This window comes from Solanum tuberosum, unplaced genomic scaffold (genome assembly GCF_000226075.1).
Source record: "Solanum tuberosum cultivar DM 1-3 516 R44 unplaced genomic scaffold, SolTub_3.0 scf00010, whole genome shotgun sequence".
In the NCBI taxonomy this organism is placed as follows: domain Eukaryota; kingdom Viridiplantae; phylum Streptophyta; class Magnoliopsida; order Solanales; family Solanaceae; genus Solanum; species Solanum tuberosum.
The window spans coordinates 2,011,506-2,032,637 of NW_006238936.1; the positions used below are offsets into that span (position 1 = coordinate 2,011,506).

The 21,132-nt window shown below is 33.8% G+C and overlaps 3 protein-coding genes and 1 non-coding gene across 6 annotated transcripts; 2 read left to right on the forward strand and 2 right to left on the reverse strand.

Moving 5' to 3' along the window:
• Positions 1 to 1,285: 1,285 nt before the first annotated feature.
• LOC102589483 (protein pleiotropic regulatory locus 1) lies at positions 1,286 to 11,634 on the forward strand. The gene is made up of 17 exons (XM_006339493.2): positions 1,286 to 1,547; positions 1,706 to 1,730; positions 1,921 to 2,041; positions 2,739 to 2,811; positions 2,963 to 3,025; positions 4,785 to 4,869; positions 5,631 to 5,723; positions 6,922 to 6,985; positions 7,102 to 7,187; positions 7,270 to 7,371; positions 7,508 to 7,591; positions 10,365 to 10,425; positions 10,521 to 10,587; positions 10,680 to 10,757; positions 10,874 to 10,938; positions 11,077 to 11,154; positions 11,244 to 11,634. Exons 1-17 carry the CDS (start codon positions 1,411 to 1,413, stop codon positions 11,414 to 11,416), a joined length of 1,455 nt encoding a protein of 484 aa, XP_006339555.1. The 5' UTR covers positions 1,286 to 1,410; the 3' UTR covers positions 11,417 to 11,634.
• Positions 11,635 to 12,720: 1,086 nt separating this feature from the next.
• Positions 12,721 to 17,638, reverse strand: LOC102589820 (riboflavin biosynthesis protein PYRD, chloroplastic). 3 transcript variants are annotated; one of them, XR_366651.2, is made up of 5 exons: positions 16,966 to 17,638; positions 16,174 to 16,472; positions 15,285 to 16,056; positions 14,633 to 14,673; positions 12,721 to 12,808 (listed from the first exon to the last, which is right to left on the reverse strand). XR_366651.2 is itself a non-coding variant. In XM_006339494.2 (3 exons), exons 1-3 carry the CDS (start codon positions 17,392 to 17,394, stop codon positions 15,465 to 15,467), a joined length of 1,320 nt encoding a protein of 439 aa, XP_006339556.1. In that variant the 5' UTR covers positions 17,395 to 17,638; the 3' UTR covers positions 15,118 to 15,464. The 3 variants fall into 3 exon arrangements, 1 of the variants encoding a protein (XP_006339556.1); XR_366650.2 differs by lacking the exon at positions 12,721 to 12,808 and adding an exon at positions 13,242 to 13,742; XM_006339494.2 differs by lacking the exons at positions 12,721 to 12,808; positions 14,633 to 14,673 and having other exon boundaries at positions 15,118 to 16,056.
• A 1,027-nt stretch (positions 17,639 to 18,665) lies between these two features.
• TRNAV-CAC (transfer RNA valine (anticodon CAC)) lies at positions 18,666 to 18,739 on the reverse strand. The gene has a single exon. It is a non-coding gene; the product is annotated as a tRNA-Val (tRNA).
• A 929-nt stretch (positions 18,740 to 19,668) lies between these two features.
• On the forward strand, positions 19,669 to 20,993 carry LOC102590700 (uncharacterized). The gene is made up of 2 exons (XM_006339495.2): positions 19,669 to 20,015; positions 20,672 to 20,993. The coding sequence occupies exons 1-2, from the start codon at positions 19,757 to 19,759 to the stop codon at positions 20,878 to 20,880; spliced, it is 468 nt and encodes a 155-aa protein (XP_006339557.1). The 5' UTR covers positions 19,669 to 19,756; the 3' UTR covers positions 20,881 to 20,993.
• Positions 20,994 to 21,132: the final 139 nt, after the last annotated feature.

The window sequence follows — 21,132 nt, forward strand, 5'->3', positions numbered from 1 at the left end:
CCCAAAAACGGCGGTTTTTAAGCAACTTGATTTTGTTTCGAATTCAGACTATTTCGGGATACAAATCACTCATAAATCTTTTTCTTTAATTATTACTCTATCATATTAAAAAAGAATGATCTAATTTAAAAGGCATATATTTTACGAAAAAAAAAAAACTTTTCAATCACATAATCTAAATTACTTTATGTCAAATATATCAAAATGTCATAATTCTTGAATATGTCATTTGAAAAACTGAAATTTAAGAATTGCGAAAAAAGGAAAAAATCATTCTTTTTAAAATAGACTAAAAAAAAAGTAGGTTATTCATTTTAAAATGAAAAGATAATAGTACTCCTTCCGTTTCAAAAAAATGTCATAGTTTGACTTGAAACGGAGTTTAAAAAAAGAAATAAGACTTTTTAATTTTGTGATCCTAAATTAGAGGTATGTCACAAAAATATCTTTTAATCTTGTGGCCTCAAACATGTCAGGTGGAAAGTTAAAGTTAAAGTGTTGTCAAAAAAGGAAATGCGTCATTCTTTTTTTAAAAAACTAAAAAAAAAAATCTTTTGAAATTGAGAGACTATTAAATTTGGTTGATGGATTTTTTTTTCTACTTTAGGGATTATGATTTGCTCCTTCATCCCAAGTGAGACAAAAGAAGTGAAAAGAAACAAGCTAATATTTTCTTTTAAGTCTAATTTATATAGTTGTTTATACGACATCAGTTATAAGTTGAGAATACTTATTTCTTTTCACTTCTTTTGTCCCCACTTGGGAGGAACGAGCAAATTATCACATTTTAAAAATAATAGGTATAAATTTGTCTCTTTTTTTGTTTTGAAACAATCATGATATTTTTAGTTTATTTGGATGACTGAAGGTTATTTTTTTGGAAATTTATATAGATATCTTATATGTAAAAAATATTTACTATTTATAATAATGATATTTTTAATTGAACACTTATAATAATTATAATATAATTTTAGTATATATAGAGAATATTTAAAAAACACAAATATATAAATTTTATTCACGAGTGATACATTATCACACACTTTAATATACTTATATTATATTGTGTCAATGTCAATTTCTTGATAAACAAGCCTAATACATTTTAAAACACTTATAATACATTTATATTTCATACATATTCACTTTTAAAACATACTAATAATTTTTTTTATAATATTACTATGTATACTATAAATGGTAAAAAATATCATTAAAATTAATAATTATTTATTAAAAATAGGAATTTTTGAACCCTTTTTTCTTTTGTTATATGCAAACCGCAAGATGTTGTATTATTATTTTGCAGGGAAAAGAGCTCTATATTCCGGCCATCTCCTCCCGGCGGTACAGTACGACTCCGGCGTCGGCAGAAGAAGTGACTCTCTTACGCGGCCTCTGTAAGGAATGCCGGGTCCAACAATGGAATCAGAATTTCCAGTGGAGCCACAATCGCTGAAGAAGCTAAGCTTCAAGTCCCTTAAACGATCTCTTGACCTATTTTCACCTCTCCATGGTCATTTCCCTCTTCCTGACCCTGAAAGGTATCCCTTAAAATCTAATTGAAAGTACAATGTCAATTACCCCTTTTTTCTCTCTAGTCCCGCCGCTGTTTGGAATCCCTAATTAGCCCTAATTTTCGTTTTCTTTAATATAATTGCTTTATCTGATTATTTACGTTTTTTTTAATCCCTTTGTGCAGCAAGAAAATTCGAACGAGCTTTAAGGTCAGTAATCATGCTGATTCTTTGTAAAGATTGTAATTTTCCTGCTAAGTAGATAAGAAAGGAAGATGTTCAATACTAGATTTTAGTGGGCATGCTTTACAAGTTGTAGGGCATTGTGTTATTCTTCGGTATCTTCTATCTTATGTGTTTTGGGGATTCAAACCAAACTGATGGGTTTTGAATGTTACAGCTAAATGTCGAGTATGGAGGGATAAAAGGCTCAGCGGCTGAACCGTCTTCTAATGCTAAAGCGGGTGTGCAGAATCAAGCTCAACCAGCTTCTGCACCCTCCAATGCCCTTGCTCTTCCAGGTATTCCATCTACCCAAAATACTTTCTTGTTACAGATTGAATAGGAGAGCTAACCCAAAAAACTGACTATTTGATGGGTGAGCCATTCAGTCTATAAAACCCTCAATTCATTCATTATACTTTCATAGTGACACACTTATCGTCAAGAATTTTCACAGTGACCTGCAATCCTCTTTTACCTTCCATATTGTGAATGGATTACTGGAATTCTTCCTGTAATAAACCTGCTTGCCAGCTTCTCCGAAGAGAAGGGAGAAAGCATAAAGGGAAATGTATAATTGTAGCAACATATGTGCAAAACTTGGTCAGCAGTATCTTCTTGTGAAAATTCTCACGGATCCACATGGTGCATTGCTACTTGTTGTTAGCATTATGAATTTGTAGTTGAGTAAAGAAAGATTACTAGAATTGTTAAAGTATGCATTTTGGAGCGTGTTAACGAGAGAGAAACATATTATGAGAAATCACAACTTTGAACTTTGGGGCATCATCAGAGGGTAGCTTTGGTTTGTTGAGGACTATTTGATCTGAGATTGAACGAGTTGGTGTGAATTTCTGCAAATTGACAATATTGTCTTTGTTTTCTAATGGACAAATATTGCTGGAATTTGGAACCTGCCATAGTGAATTATATTTCTGAATTTTCGGTTTATTTTTTTTCTCTCATTTGTGATATACATTTAGCTTTTCTTGCCAGGTCCTGAAAATACAAGAGACGAGAGAACCGGAAATGAACTGGCTCTTGGTCCATCCATACCAGCAAATGGCCCGTAAGTACTTTACGTTCCTTCTTTAGACACTCACATGCAACCCACATAAATCTTAGTGGTTTTTTTTATTTAGAGGATATGATGTTGGCAGGGACTGATTGGCCTTTCAATACTTAATTTATGCTTACAATATTGTGGAATTATTTTGTAGGACTGATGTTAGGTTCTCAGGGAAAAGCAATGCTGTTGTTCCTTCTCACGGTTCATCTGAAAGGTTGTTATGCATGCCTTTCTTTCGTATTATATTTCTCTATATTAAATGAAATATTGGCTGTTTTTTGAAATGTCATATCTATTTTTGTGGTGTAGTGACTTTGTCTACTAGGCCTTTTTTCACATCCCCCCTACATAGGACTAGGGTAGTTTACAAATTTGGGTAATAAACTTGGACATGGTATAATATAGCCCTCTTGGGAACTTATTGGGGCCCTGTAAATAGCTATGGGGAAGTGTTTAGAAACCACTCAATTAGTTATTTGCTATTTCCTGTGCTAAAGCAAGAGACTAAGGGGTCGTTTGGTTGGGAACAAGCTACCTTTGAATTAGCTATCTTGGGATAACTTATCCCATCACTATGATATAAATGGTGGGATAAGTTATCCCAAACATGGCAACCAAACAAGATGCAAAATTTTTATCCCATCACTATTTTCTTATCCCATCACTATTTATTTTTATCCGTCACACCAAACGACCCCTAAGAGTATCAAGATTCAAGACGAGAGTGGATGTAGTAAACATGATATGAGTTTGTTTGTTATTTAGTTCTGTTGACCTTTTCTCTTTCAAAAAAGTAGCACTCTTTAATAATTTATTCAAATATGGTGCATCTTAGACGCAATATTCTGTGGAGTGAATAAACTTCTGCCATGGGTATTTACAAGGCTTCATGTTTTAAGCTCGGACCCCTCCAAAAAGAAGGCTTCAAACTTTTAAGCAATTTTATAGAGTTTATCCATAAACTTGAGTTCAGGGGTTAGTTTCATGTGATGTCCGGCTATCGTAATAGTTAGTGGTCATGTTATGAGATGTTATAGACACTTAAGTGGTGCCCTGTAACTGTCTGATGTTGTGCTTATAATATTTCAGGATGGCCAATTTTCCAGTATAAAGTATCATTTCAAAACATATTATGTATGAATATATGGTCATACCCAAATAATGTGTTTGTCAAAATACTAGAGGAAGAGAACTATATAAAACTAGATGGATGACTGTGTCAAACTTGTATTTCACTTTTCATGTTTCTGAACGGATGATTCAAAATTGTTAATACACAAATTTGTTACCTGCTTAAAGAGAAAAAATCAAAATTGTTGGATTATCCTTTTTTGTTGGTATTCCCTTCTAGGAGTTTTAATCAAATGACACTATGTAACTCGGAATATACAAATATGTAGTACTCTATTTTGTATGACTAATGCAGTACCTTGACATAAAAAAAAAATTCCCAAAAGTTCCTGTTGATACCTAGTCTTGGCATTTAGCATATCAAAAGTTCATCTTGAGTGCAACATCTATATGCTTGTGCTGGTATCTGATTGTTGCCATTTTAACAGTGCCACAACAACGTCCATGCATGTATTTTTTCTTTTTCTTTTTTATAATAGTGGTGTTTACTTTAGGACATCTTTCGCGTATCTAGCGCTTCTTGTTGGGATTTGAACTCTGATTTTCATGGTTTACACCCTCTGAATTGAAACATTAGACCGCACCCTTGGGTGTGTCTGTCTGTATTTCTTCTTCTTAACAAAATCGGCTCTCTAATCAATCAACCAAGACCACACCCTTGGTTGCGTCTGTGTGTGTTTTTTTCTTCTTAATAAAATTGGCTTTCTAATCAACCTGCCAAGACAAAACTGCAAAAGATTTTTTTTTTCTTTTTTGAGAATTAACTGCAAAAGAATTTTCTTCCTTAAGCCAATCATATGTTGTGCTTATGCAATGAATTCTTTACTTTAAATTCCCTTCAGAAATCTGTCAACTGCTGCAATCATGGAAAGAATACCAAGCAGATGGCCTCGTCCAATATGGCGTGCTCCCTGGAAAAATTACCGGGTAAGATAATTCTGTTGTTTTAGTAACTCGGCATTATTGTACACCGAATAAAGCCTAGGGCTGTGTTTCTATGTTTTGATTTCTAGTAAATTTATTATCGTTCCAAGTTTTCATGTAGTGGTTTCAATTATTCTTTATCACCTAACTCCAGCTAAATATAAGCTCCCCCTTTGAGAAGGTCAGTGTGTGTGGATCAGTTTTACCTTCTTACTATTATCGTTTCGTTATTCTTTTAGTCCTCAAATATGGATTTTAACTATGTCAAATATCTAGTGGAGGGTATGAAACTACACTTAATATCTTAAATTTTACCTCCCTTACGTTTTGTACTTATGACCTGCTTTTAGATTACAAAAATTCATCGCTAATAAGTTCAATATTTCTACTTTTCTGTAAATTTTGAATGTTTAAAACTGTAGAGCCACTTTACTGGGATTAATTTGTCAACTTATTAAGAGTTGATCTCTAAGAAGATTTGTCTTCCAGGTTCCTATACTCTGCAGTCTGGTCAAAAGAGCAAGATAGTGGGTGGCTTCATAACAATTTAAACATATGTTAATTTAAATCATGAGACCTCTTGTTATGTACTAGTCCCATAAAGGATAAACTCTACATAGGGTTTATTTCATTCAAAAAACTGTCAATAATTCATTTCATTATTTTATACTTTACACCTGCACTATTTTTGCTGTTCAGTCTTCAATGTGTCATGGCATATTATATATCTAAGTTCTAATGCATGACTTTGTTTAATTGTGTAGGTTATCAGTGGCCATTTGGGATGGGTGCGGTCTGTCGCAGTGGATCCTAGTAATACTTGGTTTTGTACAGGATCAGCAGATCGAACTATCAAGGTAAAACATTGTATCCGGAAAATTCCATTACCAAAAAGGGAATAAACCTGTTAGTGTGTCTTTGGAAGTGCCTTTTTTTTGGGGTGTGGGTGGAAGTGGTCAGGAATCCAGTTTTTGCAGAGATGAAACTATTCTCTTTTATTTTTTTATTTCCTGTGGACCATAATTTTTAATTTAAAAGCTGCTGTAATATTGGATTTAAGGTGTATATGCCAGAACATACTGCTGAGATTTTGAGCTGTTGGAAGGGGGGAGCAAGACCCAAAAGAGATGGTGGTCTGTAGTGTGTCTGGTGGGCTATTTGGAGAGAAAGAAACCTCAGGTGTCATGAGAATATTACTAACACTATTCAGAAAGTTGAACAAAATTGCATCAACATGTTGCATTTTTGGTGTAAAGAAGATATAGAAGAAGTAGAACAGTTGGTAGATTTCCTAGGATCTATGTAATTATGGATATAGCTTGTAACTTTTTGGAGGTAGCCAATACACCCTAAATGCTGAAGAATACAACTTTATCTTTATCAAAAAAATAATAATATTGGATTTAAGGTGTAATGGCTCCTGGATTGTAGCCCACACCATTTCAGCTTGTGCACCTTAGACTAGTTCTACCAGCTCCAATCAAAAAAAGAAAAAGAAAATTGAAATATTATTGCTGGTACCAGAAATTATTTTTGAGAGAGTGATAACTGTACTGGTACTTCATCAAAAAAAAAAACTGTACTGGTTGTTCTCTCCAAGTTCGGGTGAAACTTAATGTACATTTATGCAATTTTTATTTGAATGCGGCCTGGATACTTTGCATAAAAAAGGTTTATGGTATGCACAGCCAGCAATGAAGATGATTTAGTTGTGATTATATACTGTTTACCCTATTACTACCATTTCTGATCATGAGTCCTGAAAATCTTGGAGGTTAGTTGGAATATCTGTGTGTGACTTGATATAAGGCTCTAGAGTTGGTACTTGAGACAAAGTTACTTACTACAGTCCTATGTTATCGAAGGCATTCATTTAGTTATAGAATGGCAATTGGTGAGAACACCTCTGCTCTTTACCTGTGTCTTTGTTAGAGTGGTGGGATTTTTTACCAGTTTTCATCTTCATATATAGATGGCTACGCATGCATTAGGCATTTGTAATTGGTTGTCCATCATGCACTAAGTATATCTTCTTTTTTTCTGCGATGGTACAAGATATGGGATTTAGCAAGTGGAAGACTGAAGCTCACTTTAACAGGGCACATTGAACAAGTCCGAGGTTTGTTGTCCAGAACTTTTATTTGTTCAGAAATATGATCAAATATTATAACATGCCTGAGGATATTGAGTTCTAACCTAAGATATAGACCAGTGACAATAGGAGTCTCCTTGCAGGCCTTGCTGTTAGCAATAAACACACATACATGTTCTCAGCTGGTGATGATAAGCTAGTTAAATGCTGGGACCTGGAACAAAATAAGGTAATTATGACAGTGCTGAATGCCATTCACAACTCAGGTCAATGTTTCTTTTTGGGTACATTTGGCTTATATGTATTTTCAGGTGATCCGCTCCTATCATGGCCACCTCAGCGGTGTTTATTGCTTGGCTCTTCATCCAACCATTGACATCTTGTTCACCGGGGGTCGTGATTCTGTCTGCCGGGTACATTATTGATGCCTTTTCTCTTGAGGAAGAGCAGATCCTAGTACTGAAGCTTTTAGTAGTTTTCTCATTTTGTACTTCCTATGTCAACACTGGTTTAGTTCTGACTTCTATTTAAATTTTATCATGATTTCAGGTTTGGGATATTCGTAGCAAAATGCAAATTCATGCTCTATCTGGACATGACAATACTGTTTGTTCTGTTTTTACCAGGCCGATGGTAAGGATTCCTTTATAGTTGGGTCTAATGCTAAATCTGTCTTATTATTTTAAGCATGAGGCAATAACACTGTTACTTACGAGGTACAATAGTGTGGAGATTAATTCACGACTGGAAGCTTAAAAAATCTAGATGTAGTAGCAATTTGATCCTGATTTGAAACCATAGTTTGGTTAACGAAAATCCTAAATTTCTGGAGTCTTAATCTAGACTGGACTACCAGGCAAACTGATCAAAAAGTAAAAAAATTGGATTACCAGATTACTACTATACTAACACACTCACAAGTGGATCAATTGACTGACTAGACTGAGACAATACCAATAACTAAAGGAAGTAGCACAAATCACAAAAGTGAACTTCATACAACATTGGAAAATAGAACTCAAAGCTCCTACCAGTGCAGGAACCAATCATACTCAAAGAGGAGCTTGATTCTGGAATTTTTGGGGTATAATGCTCCATGAGCAGTGCAAATGAACATAAATAAAATATCATGAAATTGTATTTACCCCTTGTGACTTCCTCTACCTATTTCCAGAACCCAATTAACATCCTATTTTTTTTATTTATGTCAATTCATTGGAACTATCCTAGCTATCAGATTTTTTTTTTCATCTTCTTTGTTTGAAATTAGGTTCAATTTTCATCATCCTGTGATTGTTAAAAATTTCTTCTTTTATTCATTGAAGCTAATCATAATCTATGTCTATATTACTGCCTGTTAGGAGCAAATTTAATTTAGACTTTAGTTCTGATCCTGGAAATCTAGGTTTCCTTCTATACGGGACACATTATACTTCACATAATATGTACTACTGTGTTTGTTGCTCTATCCGTTTCAAATTTTGACTTTTCCTATTTTGGAACATCCAAAAATATTTGATACCATTATATTTCCATGCAGCTTTCACAACTTTCAAGAATTTTAATATATTAAACTAGGCTTAATTCTCAAGTACACACTTGTACTTGCACATATTTCTATTCTCGTCCCCTTCACTTCACGGGTTCTCATCCAGTTACCTCAAACTGATGTAATATTTTTGGAGTTCCTCAAACGAACTTCACATCTTTGATGCTACCAAATGTATTTCCTGTTAACAGTCTAAGCTAGTGTTTGGCCGTAGATTTCCAAATATTTTTGGCAAATATTATTTGGGTGAAATTTCACCATGTGTTTGGCCATGGTATTTGAAAAACATATTTCATTTTTTTAAGAAATATAATTTATACCCCTAAGTTTTAAAAACCATCAAAATTATTCATAGGTTTGTATTACATAGCAAGATAGAAACGTCGACGTAACAAGATTCATAACTTCTGCAACAAGTCAATTGGATCTTCGTTGCAGCAAATAACAAGTAGTGTCCATGACACTGGAACAATGTGGTATTTCAGTGCGAGTGCAACAAACATCATTCCATACATCATGAAGTAGACGAAGCCAATGACTTTGTTATCCTGAGCCGATTGTTTGTCATTTTCATCAACAACCATATCATCACTTTCATATTCACTGAATATTCCATCATTGCTTTGTTGTTCACGTAAAAATGTGTAAAACAGTGCAAACAACAACTATAGAGGGTGTTTTTGTAAAAGACAAAAGTTTGGTGTAGAATTGAATTTTTAATAGCTCCCAAATAATGAGATTTGACCAAAAAAAATACTAGTTTTTTCACCCCCAATGCCTAGCTCAAGTGGCAAAAGGTGGACGATTTGTGGCTTAGGTCGCACGTTCAAGCCCCACACCATGCTAAGCGAAACCCGGTATTTAAGTGGAGAAGGGTAGAGGGACGGGCCCATTATCCACAGAGTTTAGAAGGTTGTGATTGGTCCAAAGGGGCGGGTCACAAACGGATTTCTCGGTTATCAAAAAAAAAAATACTAGTTTTTTCTAGTATTTGAGAATTTGGATTATTTGCCAAAAATGTGTCAAATAATGACAAATTGTATGGACAAATACTATTTGCCAAATTTTACTTGGGAAATCTATGGCCAAATGGGTCCTAAGTTGTCTACACCACCACTAAATTTTTTTCTTATAAGAGAATATCTCATTAACTTTTTGTTGAAAAAAAATAAAGAGATTAAATCTGTATTGGCTAAAAATGGGGAAAAAGGAGGGTAGGGCTGCAATTTATAAAATCCAAGGGAAACATATAGAAGTTAAAAACACTTGAGCTGACCTTTTGTGGAAACAAAAAACATGTCTTGGGTTGTTATTTTTTTTTGGTGCTATTTAAACAATAAAACAAAATGGGTTTCTGGATCAAAATACTTGGTTTGAAAACAAAACGCTCAACTGTAGTGGTGGTGGTCTAGCTGTTAATCATATGGAATGTGTGAAGTGTTACATATAAAGATTTATGTGATTTTATGCTAAAATCTATACCAGTACAAGATTCTAATTACCTTTTCTGGATACTTTCTGTTTTAACCCCTAATGTGGCGGCCGAATATTTCTTGGTAAGGATGGTTCACATAGTATAAACAGGGTACAGACTGCGCGTGCAAATTGATGCACCTTCATGAGACTGTTAAACCTTAGCAACTCTTAATGCATCCATGTATCTGTTTCTTTGTAGAAGTGGTTTCTGTATGATTAGAACAATTAGGGTATGAAACAAAGAACTCCCGGGTCTACTAAAAGCATTACGCATGGTGTCTCATTTTTATGATGTCTTAATCATATGTTAACAACTCTTTCATAGTCGCATTATTGCCTAAAGTTAACAATCAGATTTCATGATGGGGAGTTTTGTTTCAGGATCCACAGGTTATAACTGGCTCTCATGACAGTACCATTAAGTTCTGGGACCTTAGATATGGTAACTAGGATTTCTTTACTGGACTATATGTGTTTATTATTATAATGGTTCCAGTTTCTAATTTCCTATGATTATTAATTTTCCTTGCCTGGCAGGTAAGACAATGGCAACTCTCACACATCACAAGAAATCTGTTCGAGCTATGGCTCAGCATCCTACGGAGTATGTTTACACGACAGATGCCCTGCTATTTTCCTGATTCCCTAACTTCTCCTCGGAGTACACTATTAATTGTTATTTTCATTTTCTTGCAGGGATTGTTTTGCTTCTGCATCAGCAGACAACATAAAAAAATTCAGTCTTCCAAAAGGAGAATTTATGCACAACATGCTGTAAGTCTCATGATATGCCATAAAACCTTGACATCTACATCTTAATATATATCATATTCAGTATACCTTTTTCTTAGTAAATTTGAATCTAAAGTAATGTCAACATTTTTTCCCAGTTCCCAACAGAAAACCATAGTCAATGCGATGGCAGTTAATGATGAAGGTGTAATGGTCACTGGAGGTGAGAAGTAGTTAATGTCACCACCCTATTCACCCATTCCACTCATTTTTTGTTCCGCCTCTTCTCCACTCCTCGCCACTTTCCTCTTCTGGTTCTTAAGCTGGAGGTCAATGATGTATTGTGCATCTCCTTGTGTAGGTGACAATGGAAGCATGTGGTTTTGGGATTGGAAAAGTGGTCACAATTTCCAGCAATCTCAAACTATTGTTCAACCTGGTATGTGTGTTGATAAGTTGATGTTTACTTTTATTGTTGACTTTATCACGAGGAGCAAAAGGTTTATTCTAGTCCTTACTATGTTTCAGGGTCACTGGACAGTGAGGCTGGCATTTATGCCCTCACCTACGACGCAACCGGCTCAAGGCTGATCAGCTGTGAAGCTGATAAGACCATAAAGATGTGGAAAGAAGACGAAACTGCCACCCCAGAAACTCATCCTCTTCACTTTAAGCCTCCCAAAGACATTAGGCGTTTCTAGTTATAATCTTAGTTCAGGAAGCATTTTAGCAAAAACCCTTTGTAATACATACGAATCGAACTTTTTCTGTGTGGTCTTTTCGGAGTAAGACTGACCCGATAAAAGCACCATGTCCAGAGTAGTAGGTGTTGATTCACTTGCCTCTTTGTATCCATCATTTACTTATGTGTTCTTTTGGTTTTTATTTACTAAAGGAGATTGATCTTAATTCTTATTAATCTTTTTCTTCCTACCAAGAGGTTTTGGTTGCTTTCGCAGGAGCCAACTCTTTATCATTTTCCTAATTAAAATACTTTTCTTTTTCGAAAACAAAAACTATTTATCTTGCATAAAATTGAAAAGAAAAAAATTCAAAATATCTCTCCCGCTACTTTTGAGTTACCAAAGTGGTAAACTTAATATTTGTTCTGCTTTTAGCCGAAAGGTTCGGTTATTGTTTCATTATAAAAATAAAATGATAACTCTATATAATATATAATTCTTCAAATTTATCATTAAAAAAAGGTTCTATTTTTTTAAAAAAAAATTAATCTTTTGAATTCGAATAATTTAGATGAGTGAGCTAATTAGATAAGTTTCAGATAATACAAAATCATTTTGCGAAATTTGGTATACAAATCAGCTTCAAAAAGAAAGACTATTTTTCTTACATAAAAGAAAAAATCCAAAATCTCTCTGAATTACCAAATTGGTAAGCTTCATACTCCATTTCCAAGCACGATACAAATTAGGATTATGACTATATATTTGCGCTTAAAAGTCATTATACCATTATAGTAACCTTTTTAATGTTATACAACTTAATTAATTGCTAGAGTTTTAGGGACATTCTTTCAAGTTACTGATTAAGTGTTTTTTTCACTTGTCCATCCCGTCCGACTAATCCCTGCCTCAACCCTATTTACAACAACAACAATTGGGGTGGGGTAGATAAATAACGGGATTTATTGACATATACTTGTTTTTAGTTTCGTGTTGTAAAAAGATGTAAATCATTTACCTTCAGATAGTAAAATTATTATTATAGTCATTTATAAAAATAAGAATTAATTCTAGTTAACAAGATGCTACTAATATGTCTAGAATACATTGCCTTGGATGGTGTTGTAAATTTTTTATTTATTAATACATGAAGTTTAAATTATTTAATTCAAAGTTCTAAAGTATTTTTTATTTATAAAAAAGTAGATAGTTTTTTTGTTCTTTCTTTTTTAATGTACGTTTTTTCTTCTTTTTTTCTTACCATCTTCAATATAATAATAAGTGAAATTAAAATTATCAATTTGATTTTTGCAGTTTGGAAACATTATCTATCTCATCCAATTCTCCATCATCTTCCTCTATCCATGATCGAGATTCGAGTCTACTCGTTATCAGACAATTCGTCAAGATCTGCTAAGAAAGAAGCAGTCATGACAAGAGAAAAATCAAACAAGAAAAGAGAAAAAGATAATCTCATGACACGTCTCTCCACTTATATTGTTAGGAAGTTAGGTTTTGAAGAAGAATATCGTAATTTGAAATGGAAAAAATAGGAAACTTCTGAGTGATTATCCTTTTTTCAAATCAAAATATGAAACGGAATAAATAAATAAATCTTTTATTTCTTTTTCAAAAAGAATAAAGTAACTATTTTTCTTACATAAAAGGGAAAAGAAAAAAAAAATCAAAATCTCTACCGCAAGAGGCTTTGGCTCTTTGGAGGAGCTCACTCTTTATCCTTTTCCTGATCAAAATATGAAACGACTACTTTTAAGTTACCAAATTGGTAATCTTAATAAGTTCATTTCCAAGCAGGATACAAATTAGGCTTATAACTATATATGTGCACTAACTAAAGTCATTATACCATTATAGTATCAACCTCTTTTATCGATCATATTGTCTTAATTACTAGGGTTTTAGGGATATTCTTTTAGCTTGATTCATCCACTACTGTTAATTTGTTTAATATTCATCACTAAAGTATAATGATTGTTCGTGATCATCATCAACCTAAGAGATATTCAAACTATTATTTTTACCCGAAGGAGAGGGATGTTATCAAGTATTTACTAGTGTTTATGATAGACGAGTCACTTCTTGAGCAACATCAATACATGCAACTAGTTGATCTTTACGCGGACAAGGAGTCATGGGAGATTCTTGAGGGCACTAACACCAACGCAGGTTACTTCATTACACCGTTGAAGAAAGAGAAGCCACATCATAAAAGATTTAAGCGAATTGTTGGGGAGGGCACATGGAAGATACAAGACCCAGCGAAGAAAGTGTTTGATGAAAAAGGTAGACTTATGGGGTATGTCCACCATATGAAGTACACACCCTGCACTAACAAAAAGTCAATAATCAAGGAGTTATTCGACGAGTGGTTGATGACCGAATACTCATGATGGTTTATGTTACTAATATTAAGAAGAAAATTATATATAAGGATTTTGTAATTTTTAAGATTAAGAAGAAGAAACAAGCACGTGATGATGCATGATGGTCAGAAAAAAGATGAGAATACTATGAATTAGGTTGAAGTTAATGAACTAATCGATTCGGTTATGGAAGAATTAGAAGATGATAATATAGAGGTGGATGTTGGGGTTGATTTTCTTGCTACATTGGAGGATGAATGTATGAATTCAGAAGAGAATGGAATAATATCAAAGAATGATGATACTGATATCAATCTTGATGAATATGACTTTGTGATATAGTTAGCTACTTATTAATTTGATAAAGTTACAAGTTGTTTGTAAAAGATCCTTACTCATATATTATAGTTTGTTTAGTTATGATCAAGTACTATGTGTCATATTATTTTTCTTTCTCAAATTGTGCTTGCTCATTAAATAAGATCTTTAGCTCATAACTTTTTTTTCGGTTGTTGAACGTACAAAATAACCTATTTTTCTTTTTAATAGATCTTGCGCAACATGTATTCAATTTAGTCGTATGAATCAAACACTGGGTGTGAACCTTGAAGTGAAGGGTAGCATTGCATGATTGGGTTCCAATATTCACGAGTTCAGTAAACTCTTACTACAATTTAAAAAGAAAAGAACACTGTTTGAATGAACTCAATAACTTTTCCGTAAATCATGTATTTGTATTAGAAAATTAAATAAATAAGCTACTTCACCATGCAATGACTCATCTCTTGGCATGCTTATACAGATTAAAATTATCTATAGAAGATATGATGGAAGAACTAAACAGACTAACCTTTGTTGTGACTTGTACTCCCCATAACCATGTTAGGTTACCTGGTTCAAGAGGTAAGGATGAAAGAATAAAACATGAGAAAAAAAATGATAATGTATATTAGTAAAAGACAATTAATTATGCACATGTTTTAGCAAAATTTACAAACTTAATAGCATCTTCAAAGCCACGATGCTATATTTGAAAGCAAAACAACAGCAGTTTGCATATCATGGACATTCTGGGCACATACATCACCATTATGTCCTCTTTCATGAATATGAACTAACAGAAATAGAAGACAAGTCTTTAGTGTATCAATGAAGATTAGTCCCTGTTGTGTACGCACTACTTCCTTTAAATAAACTTATGAACAAAAAACATCCTTGTAGTATTCCAAAGTGAGCTGTTCTCATTGAAAATGGTGCTTGGATCCACTATTTGTGACACCTTAGTTAAAGTACTGAATTAGCAGTTAACAAGTTTATCACATGATCAAACGAAAGTAAAGATCAAAATGCAGACATCTTTATTGTCAATTGAAATGCAACAAACGGAAAGCAACATTATATGTTTGTCTTAAACATTTTCTAGCAAAAACTTGAATGGTCTAAAGATTCTAGTACAAAACATAGTCAGTTCTACAACGTCAACAAGAGAAGCCTGATCTCACCATGGACCTTTCAGTATAGTTTGAAGTGACATGAATAAAGTAGCACTGGTTCAGAAATCAAGCTCCCTCTTTTAGAGGCAGGAATGTAACTTTGATATGCTTGTAGACTTGTTGCAGCTTTCAGTGATAAGCGGAAGATAACCTTGTATGATCACCATCATTATAAAATCTTCCATCCACTTAGAAATATCCTTCCAGAAGAATACTTTCGCCTAAGGTCCTCGATGTTAAATTCTTCAGCCTTCGGTTTTGCTGCATATATTTGAAAGCCTCTTTATAACCTGCACCCAAAATTGGCAACATTTCCACAATAACCTTCTGAAACAAATTTTGTTCAAAACCCTCTTGCAGGATTTCCTCAAATTCTGCAGAGTTTCCTCTCAAATCCAGCATCACACTGCACAGTCCTTGACGCTTGCAATGTTCAAGGATAGCTGTTAAATTCATCCTATCCAAAACTACTGTCTCTATCCCTCTTTGACTTGCTTCAAGCTCCATAACAATCTCCTCATCACTAAAGATTATAGTTTTAGATGATATCGCTGTAACGGCAGGGAGTTGTAGTGAACCTGAACTTTTTGCTAATACTATCTGAAGAGGTTGCTTTGCTCCTGGTTCTTTAGATGAAAGAACAGAATGCTTTGTTGACAGCACGAAGGAAGAAACAACAACTGCATCATATTCTTGTAACAATTTTGAATAGTATCCACCAGACTCCGTGACTTCTGCACCCAGCTGATCCAAGAGATCACCATCAACTGAGAGAGAGTACCTGTTGTTACAGATTAATTATTGGGTAATCGAGAAACTGATATACACACACTGAATGATGTGATCCTGAATCATGGTGTCACAATTTGCAATAATTGTGGAAAGATCAAATTTATACCTGAGTGTGACAAATGGCTTTCCGGTCAACATTTGATGTATATAAGCTTCATTAAGCTTCCTGCAGAGTTCTTCTTCAACACCTGTGATCACTTCAATTCCTTCATCTCTTAATCTACTTACACCAGTTGAAGCTACAATAGGATTTGGATCCACCATCCCGACAACCACCTTTTTCACTTTGGCCTTGATTAATGCCTCAGTACAAGGTGGAGTTCTTCCATAATGATTACATGGTTCCAAGCTCACAAAGGCTGTTGCATTTTCTGCAAAATCACCAGCATCTCGGAGTGCAAAAACCTACATTTACACTTCATGTTTTAAGCATTTAACACAACAGATTTTGCAGACACACTATCTATAGCTCCTCATCAAACCAAAGTTACATATAAAAGAGTTCCAACTCTTAGAAAACTCAGCACACAAAAAGTGTCAAGCCCCCTTCCCACTTCATGGGATCGAAGACATGCCTTGTCACATATATTTATTAATTTAATACTCTAATATTCAGGTTAAATATATTTGTTTCCTCAAATCCCTAGTCTAATCTTTTCTGTTCTTTCCTTGCTAGAAAATTTACTATGAAATGGAGAAAGGCCAAAATATTGAGCTTAACTTGCAATCTAAGAGTAGTTGGATCATTTGAATTGTGCTTCCAAACCAAGAATTTTAACTTAAAAACTACTAGCCAAACATCATTATAGTTGTCTCAGTTATAGGATGTCAAAAGCGCGCAATATCAATTCAAGAATGAAATCAAACAATAGCCAAATGAACTTCATGGTCAACTCACCTCAGCATGTGGCTGGCCAGCTTTTGGGTGAAAACCTTCACCTACAATCTTCCCATCCTTAACAATTACACACCCAACCATAGGATTAGGACTGGTATGCCCAACTGCTTTCCTAGCAATCTCCACACACCTTCTTATATAAAACCCATCATCATGCTCCACAGCCGACTCTCCACACCTAACATTGACCAAACGATCCCCATTTCCCAAACTAGTCACTGAAACAGACACCCTTTTGGTTGCACGAAGGAACCCATAATTTAGTCTCGAAGTAGAAACCGATTCCTTTGATTCATTTCCCAAATTAATTAGAGAAATGGACACCCTTTTGCTTGCATTACAAATCCCAAAATATGTCGCTGAAGGGGAAAGAAAATGAGTAGATGAATAAGGACTCTGTTTTGAAGGTGAGAGTGGGCAGCAGTACATTTTCACCAAAAAATCACCCAATTGGACAGTGATGCTTCTCAGTTGATAGGATAGGAGGAGGGGAACTTACAATCAAATCTGTATAAACAAATCACAACTATCCCTTTTGAATCTTAGATTCTCAATGGCTCGTACAAAGAAAACTGACCGTAAGTCCCCTGGCAGCAATTGGCTGCAAAATCTGCTCCGGCGGCTGGAGGAGTGAAGAAGCCACACAGATTCAGGCAAGAAAGAGAAATCCTCTAATACATAAATATTAACTTGGTTTCATCACTGTATAAAATTAAATAAAGTAGACACAAACGTAAAATTAAATAAAGTAGACACATACGTCTTACTTGGCATTTATATGATAATTCACATATCCTAGGGCATTTTATGTGTATTATGACACGTAGGACATATGAGTATATATTTGTTCGAGTTTATACAATTTAAATATTTACTTGTACATGCTCGAAGTTAAATGACATAAATATCCGATAAAGTTAAGTTAAAAGGGCTTCAAGTTAAAAGACATGTTTATGTATTATGCCTAAAAAAATATAAAATAAAAGAGGCATAAAGAAGTAGGGGTGGCATGGTACGATATTTACAAATTTTGATACCGTAATTTCAGTATTTGTTACTAGAGTACTATACCATTATCATACCAAATTAGCTCAGTATGATTCGATATATTTAATTTCAATTTTAGTATTTTACGATATAATATTCGATAACCATAATTTATTTGACTTCGACTTACATAAATTTATAACTCTCCATGCAATTTATTTAGCAAATAAATTAGAATTCATTCTCTTTGTCCTTTAGCAAGTATTCTTGCAAGTGAGAAATTCAAAAGCACAATCGTATTAGATCAACAATTACTTTTGTTAAATAATTTCATAAAATGAATACTTCAATAACAATCGAGTAGTCATAGATGCAAAATTTAAATAACATTATCTAAAATTATGCATAGCCCTATATAATTTTACAACACAAAAATCATTCACTAACATGGTACTATGTCAAGTAAGAGTCTACATATTAGTGAATGATTAGTTTTTAATATTACTATAAAATTTCGATATGGTATACAATATTTCGGTATTTATTTTATAAATATCAACTACCGTACCAAAAATTTTAAATAAAAAATTTCAATTTCGATGTGATATTCGGTATATACCATACCATGCCCACCCCTATGAAGAAGGCAGTAAAAAAGATAAATTAAAAAGAGGCAATAAAAAATTAAAAATAAAATAGGCAAAAAAAAAAAATGTCTGAGCCCGGGTTCGAACCGGGGACCTCTAGTGTGTGAGACTAGCGTGATAACCGACTACACCACCCAGACTTGCTTGTCAATATACAAATTTCAACTTATATAACTCCATGTGTTGTTCACTCCGTGGAGATCAAGTGAATAATTTGCTGCAAGATCAAAATTTTGCTAAGTTGATTTTTATTTTTATATTTTTCTTTCCAATTTAAATATCAAACTTTGTTCACAACAAATTTGCGAGTTGTAACGTGCTTGGAAGGATGCGACATTGTAATTAATAAAGTGGATGTAAAATTGAAAAGTTTCAAAAGTAAAAAAATAAAATATACTAGTAAATATATTTCTTTTATCTATTTAACTTATATTTTGATGTGCGAAATCATTTGATTGTTATATTAATAGATGAGATGAATATGATGATATATTCAATTATTGTTTTTATTTATTCAATATATGCTCATGTCGGAAGATCATCATCATCATTTGTGGAATTTATTCGAAGATGAAACAAATTTTTGGGTATCAAATTTCATATTTTTAAGAAATTTTACTACATTTTAAAAATTCACCGATTCAAACTTCATGACTTATTTTTGAAGTTTGAATTGCACTTTTGTGAAATTAAAAATAATAATTGAAGTTTAATTAGTTTAAACTCAATTCAAATCTTCACAAAATTTATTGAAGTTTGAATTGTGACAACTTAAAATTTCATATAAAGGTGATTGTCACTTTCAAATAAAAAAGATAAGAGCAAAAGAGTTATTGTAATTCAAATGGATTGTTTTTTTTTCAATTCAATGGGTGGTTAAGCATTTCGTTGATATAAACTTTATGATATTCATTTACACACATACAATAATATATTCAGTATAGTTAACGTTTGAAAAGGGATAACATGACATATTTAAGAAAGATTAAATGATTTTAATATTAGTTTAAGATTACAGTAATATTAAAAAATATTTAAAAGGTGTCCTCAACTTCATTTCAAATTTTCAAACTTCCCCAATTTCCCGCTCCTCCAGTCCTTTCACCGGGACAACCATCCCCACCGCCGAAAACACACGAACACCAATACTGTGTGTTATGCAAACAAGTCAAGATGAAATGTTGAGTCAACCTCAGCAGCAAATTCTAGAGCAAAACGATGACGTATCGGAGCTGGAAGAAATAGAGGAAGAAGTGAACCAAATGGCTGAGAGAATTGCGGAGTACCGGGGAGCAATTTCGGTTCAGCTCAAAACTACTGTCTCTTCCATTCTTACCGCTCAAAGACCCGTTTTGGGCACCCATTTTGACGATGGGTCCGAATCTCAATCTGGGTCCTCCGGCGATCCAAGCTCCGGTACGTTTCTTGAGTTTTCTCATTTATATTCTTCTAAATCTATCAGATGCATAATGTTTTAATTCCATATATTTGCTCTGGAATGTTCGAAAAGGTCATTCTCTCCTGTTCCTGGAACAGTGTTAGTATAGAAAAAAATTTGGTGAATAAAGGCCCAATTTGATTGATTAATATTTTGACTGAACCTAAGAAGTCATTTTGTGGTGTTTGAATGGATATAAATTTGGTGAAATGTAATATTAGTGCGAAGAAGAACTATGATAAGTGAAGGTGTTAGAAGAAGGTAGACCGAAAGTTATGTTTCGGAACACCTACAATTTCTTGGAATCCACGAAAACTTAGCAAAAAATGAGACACAATGAAACAAAGAGATCTATACAGGCTGCTCAGCCCCTCTACTCTTCTCCACTTAAATATCAGGTTTTTATTTGTTGCAGAGTTCGAGCTCAGTGATGTGCCATGAGTGCTAAATGCACTCTAATCAAATCTTCTCATTAGTGTTTAATATTTCGCAATAGTAGGAGCATCAAACCACAGTGTACAAAGTTTTATCGCGACAGTCCAAAGATAGTCTATCATATGTTACTAGTTTACTAGATTACTGTATTCAGGAACTTTTTGTTTTGTTTGTAATTGTTATCTTGATCTCTTTACAGATGTTGAAGGACCAATTGAATCTGGTAATATTGCCATTTTAGCTGGAGATGAGCAGAAAGTACAGCTCCTTAAACAGAAGATTTCGGAGAATGCCTCTGCCATACCTGTTGTATTGACTAGGATGAAGGAATGTATGAAAAGGATTGATAAATTACAATCGTGCAACGGAGTCATCCATCCTGCCTTTAAAAGAAAACGGACTTATTGAGAGTTATTAGTATGGTATTGTAGATGTAGCTTAGGTTATGCTAAACAGAACAGACCATGGCAAAGTTCACACGTAGGGACAGACGCCCGTAAATTTGTCTATGTAAGTTTCATGAAGCAAAGTCGTAATAAAACAGATTGCAGTATATTTGATTGATTGATATGATATTCATGAAGCTCATCACAATCTGTAGCCCTGCTAATTGCTACAAAGTTAATATGTCATCAGCTAGATTCTTTCAGTCAATAGCTA

What these genes read in the sequence shown, in the direction of transcription:
- LOC102589483 (XM_006339493.2), top strand. Translation starts at nt 1,411, where the DNA reads ATGCCGGGTCCAACAATGGAATCAGAATTTCCAGTGGAGCCACAATCG. An exon ending in CAATGCCCTTGCTCTTCCAG is followed by an intron (nt 2,042 to 2,738) that starts GTATTCCATCTA and finishes TTTTCTTGCCAG; the next exon opens with GTCCTGAAAATACAAGAGAC. An exon ending in ATGGCTCAGCATCCTACGGA is followed by an intron (nt 10,588 to 10,679) that starts GTATGTTTACAC and finishes ATTTTCTTGCAG; the next exon opens with GGATTGTTTTGCTTCTGCAT.
- LOC102590700 (XM_006339495.2), top strand. Translation starts at nt 19,757, where the DNA reads ATGCAAACAAGTCAAGATGAAATGTTGAGTCAACCTCAGCAGCAAATT. An exon ending in CTCCGGCGATCCAAGCTCCG is followed by an intron (nt 20,016 to 20,671) that starts GTACGTTTCTTG and finishes ATCTCTTTACAG; the next exon opens with ATGTTGAAGGACCAATTGAA.
- LOC102589820 (XM_006339494.2), bottom strand. Translation starts at nt 17,394, where the DNA reads ATGTACTGCTGCCCACTCTCACCTTCAAAACAGAGTCCTTATTCATCT. An exon ending in CTGGCCAGCCACATGCTGAG is followed by an intron (nt 16,473 to 16,965) that starts GTGAGTTGACCA and finishes GTGTAAATGTAG; the next exon opens with GTTTTTGCACTCCGAGATGC. An exon ending in AAGCCATTTGTCACACTCAG is followed by an intron (nt 16,057 to 16,173) that starts GTATAAATTTGA and finishes CTGTAACAACAG; the next exon opens with GTACTCTCTCTCAGTTGATG.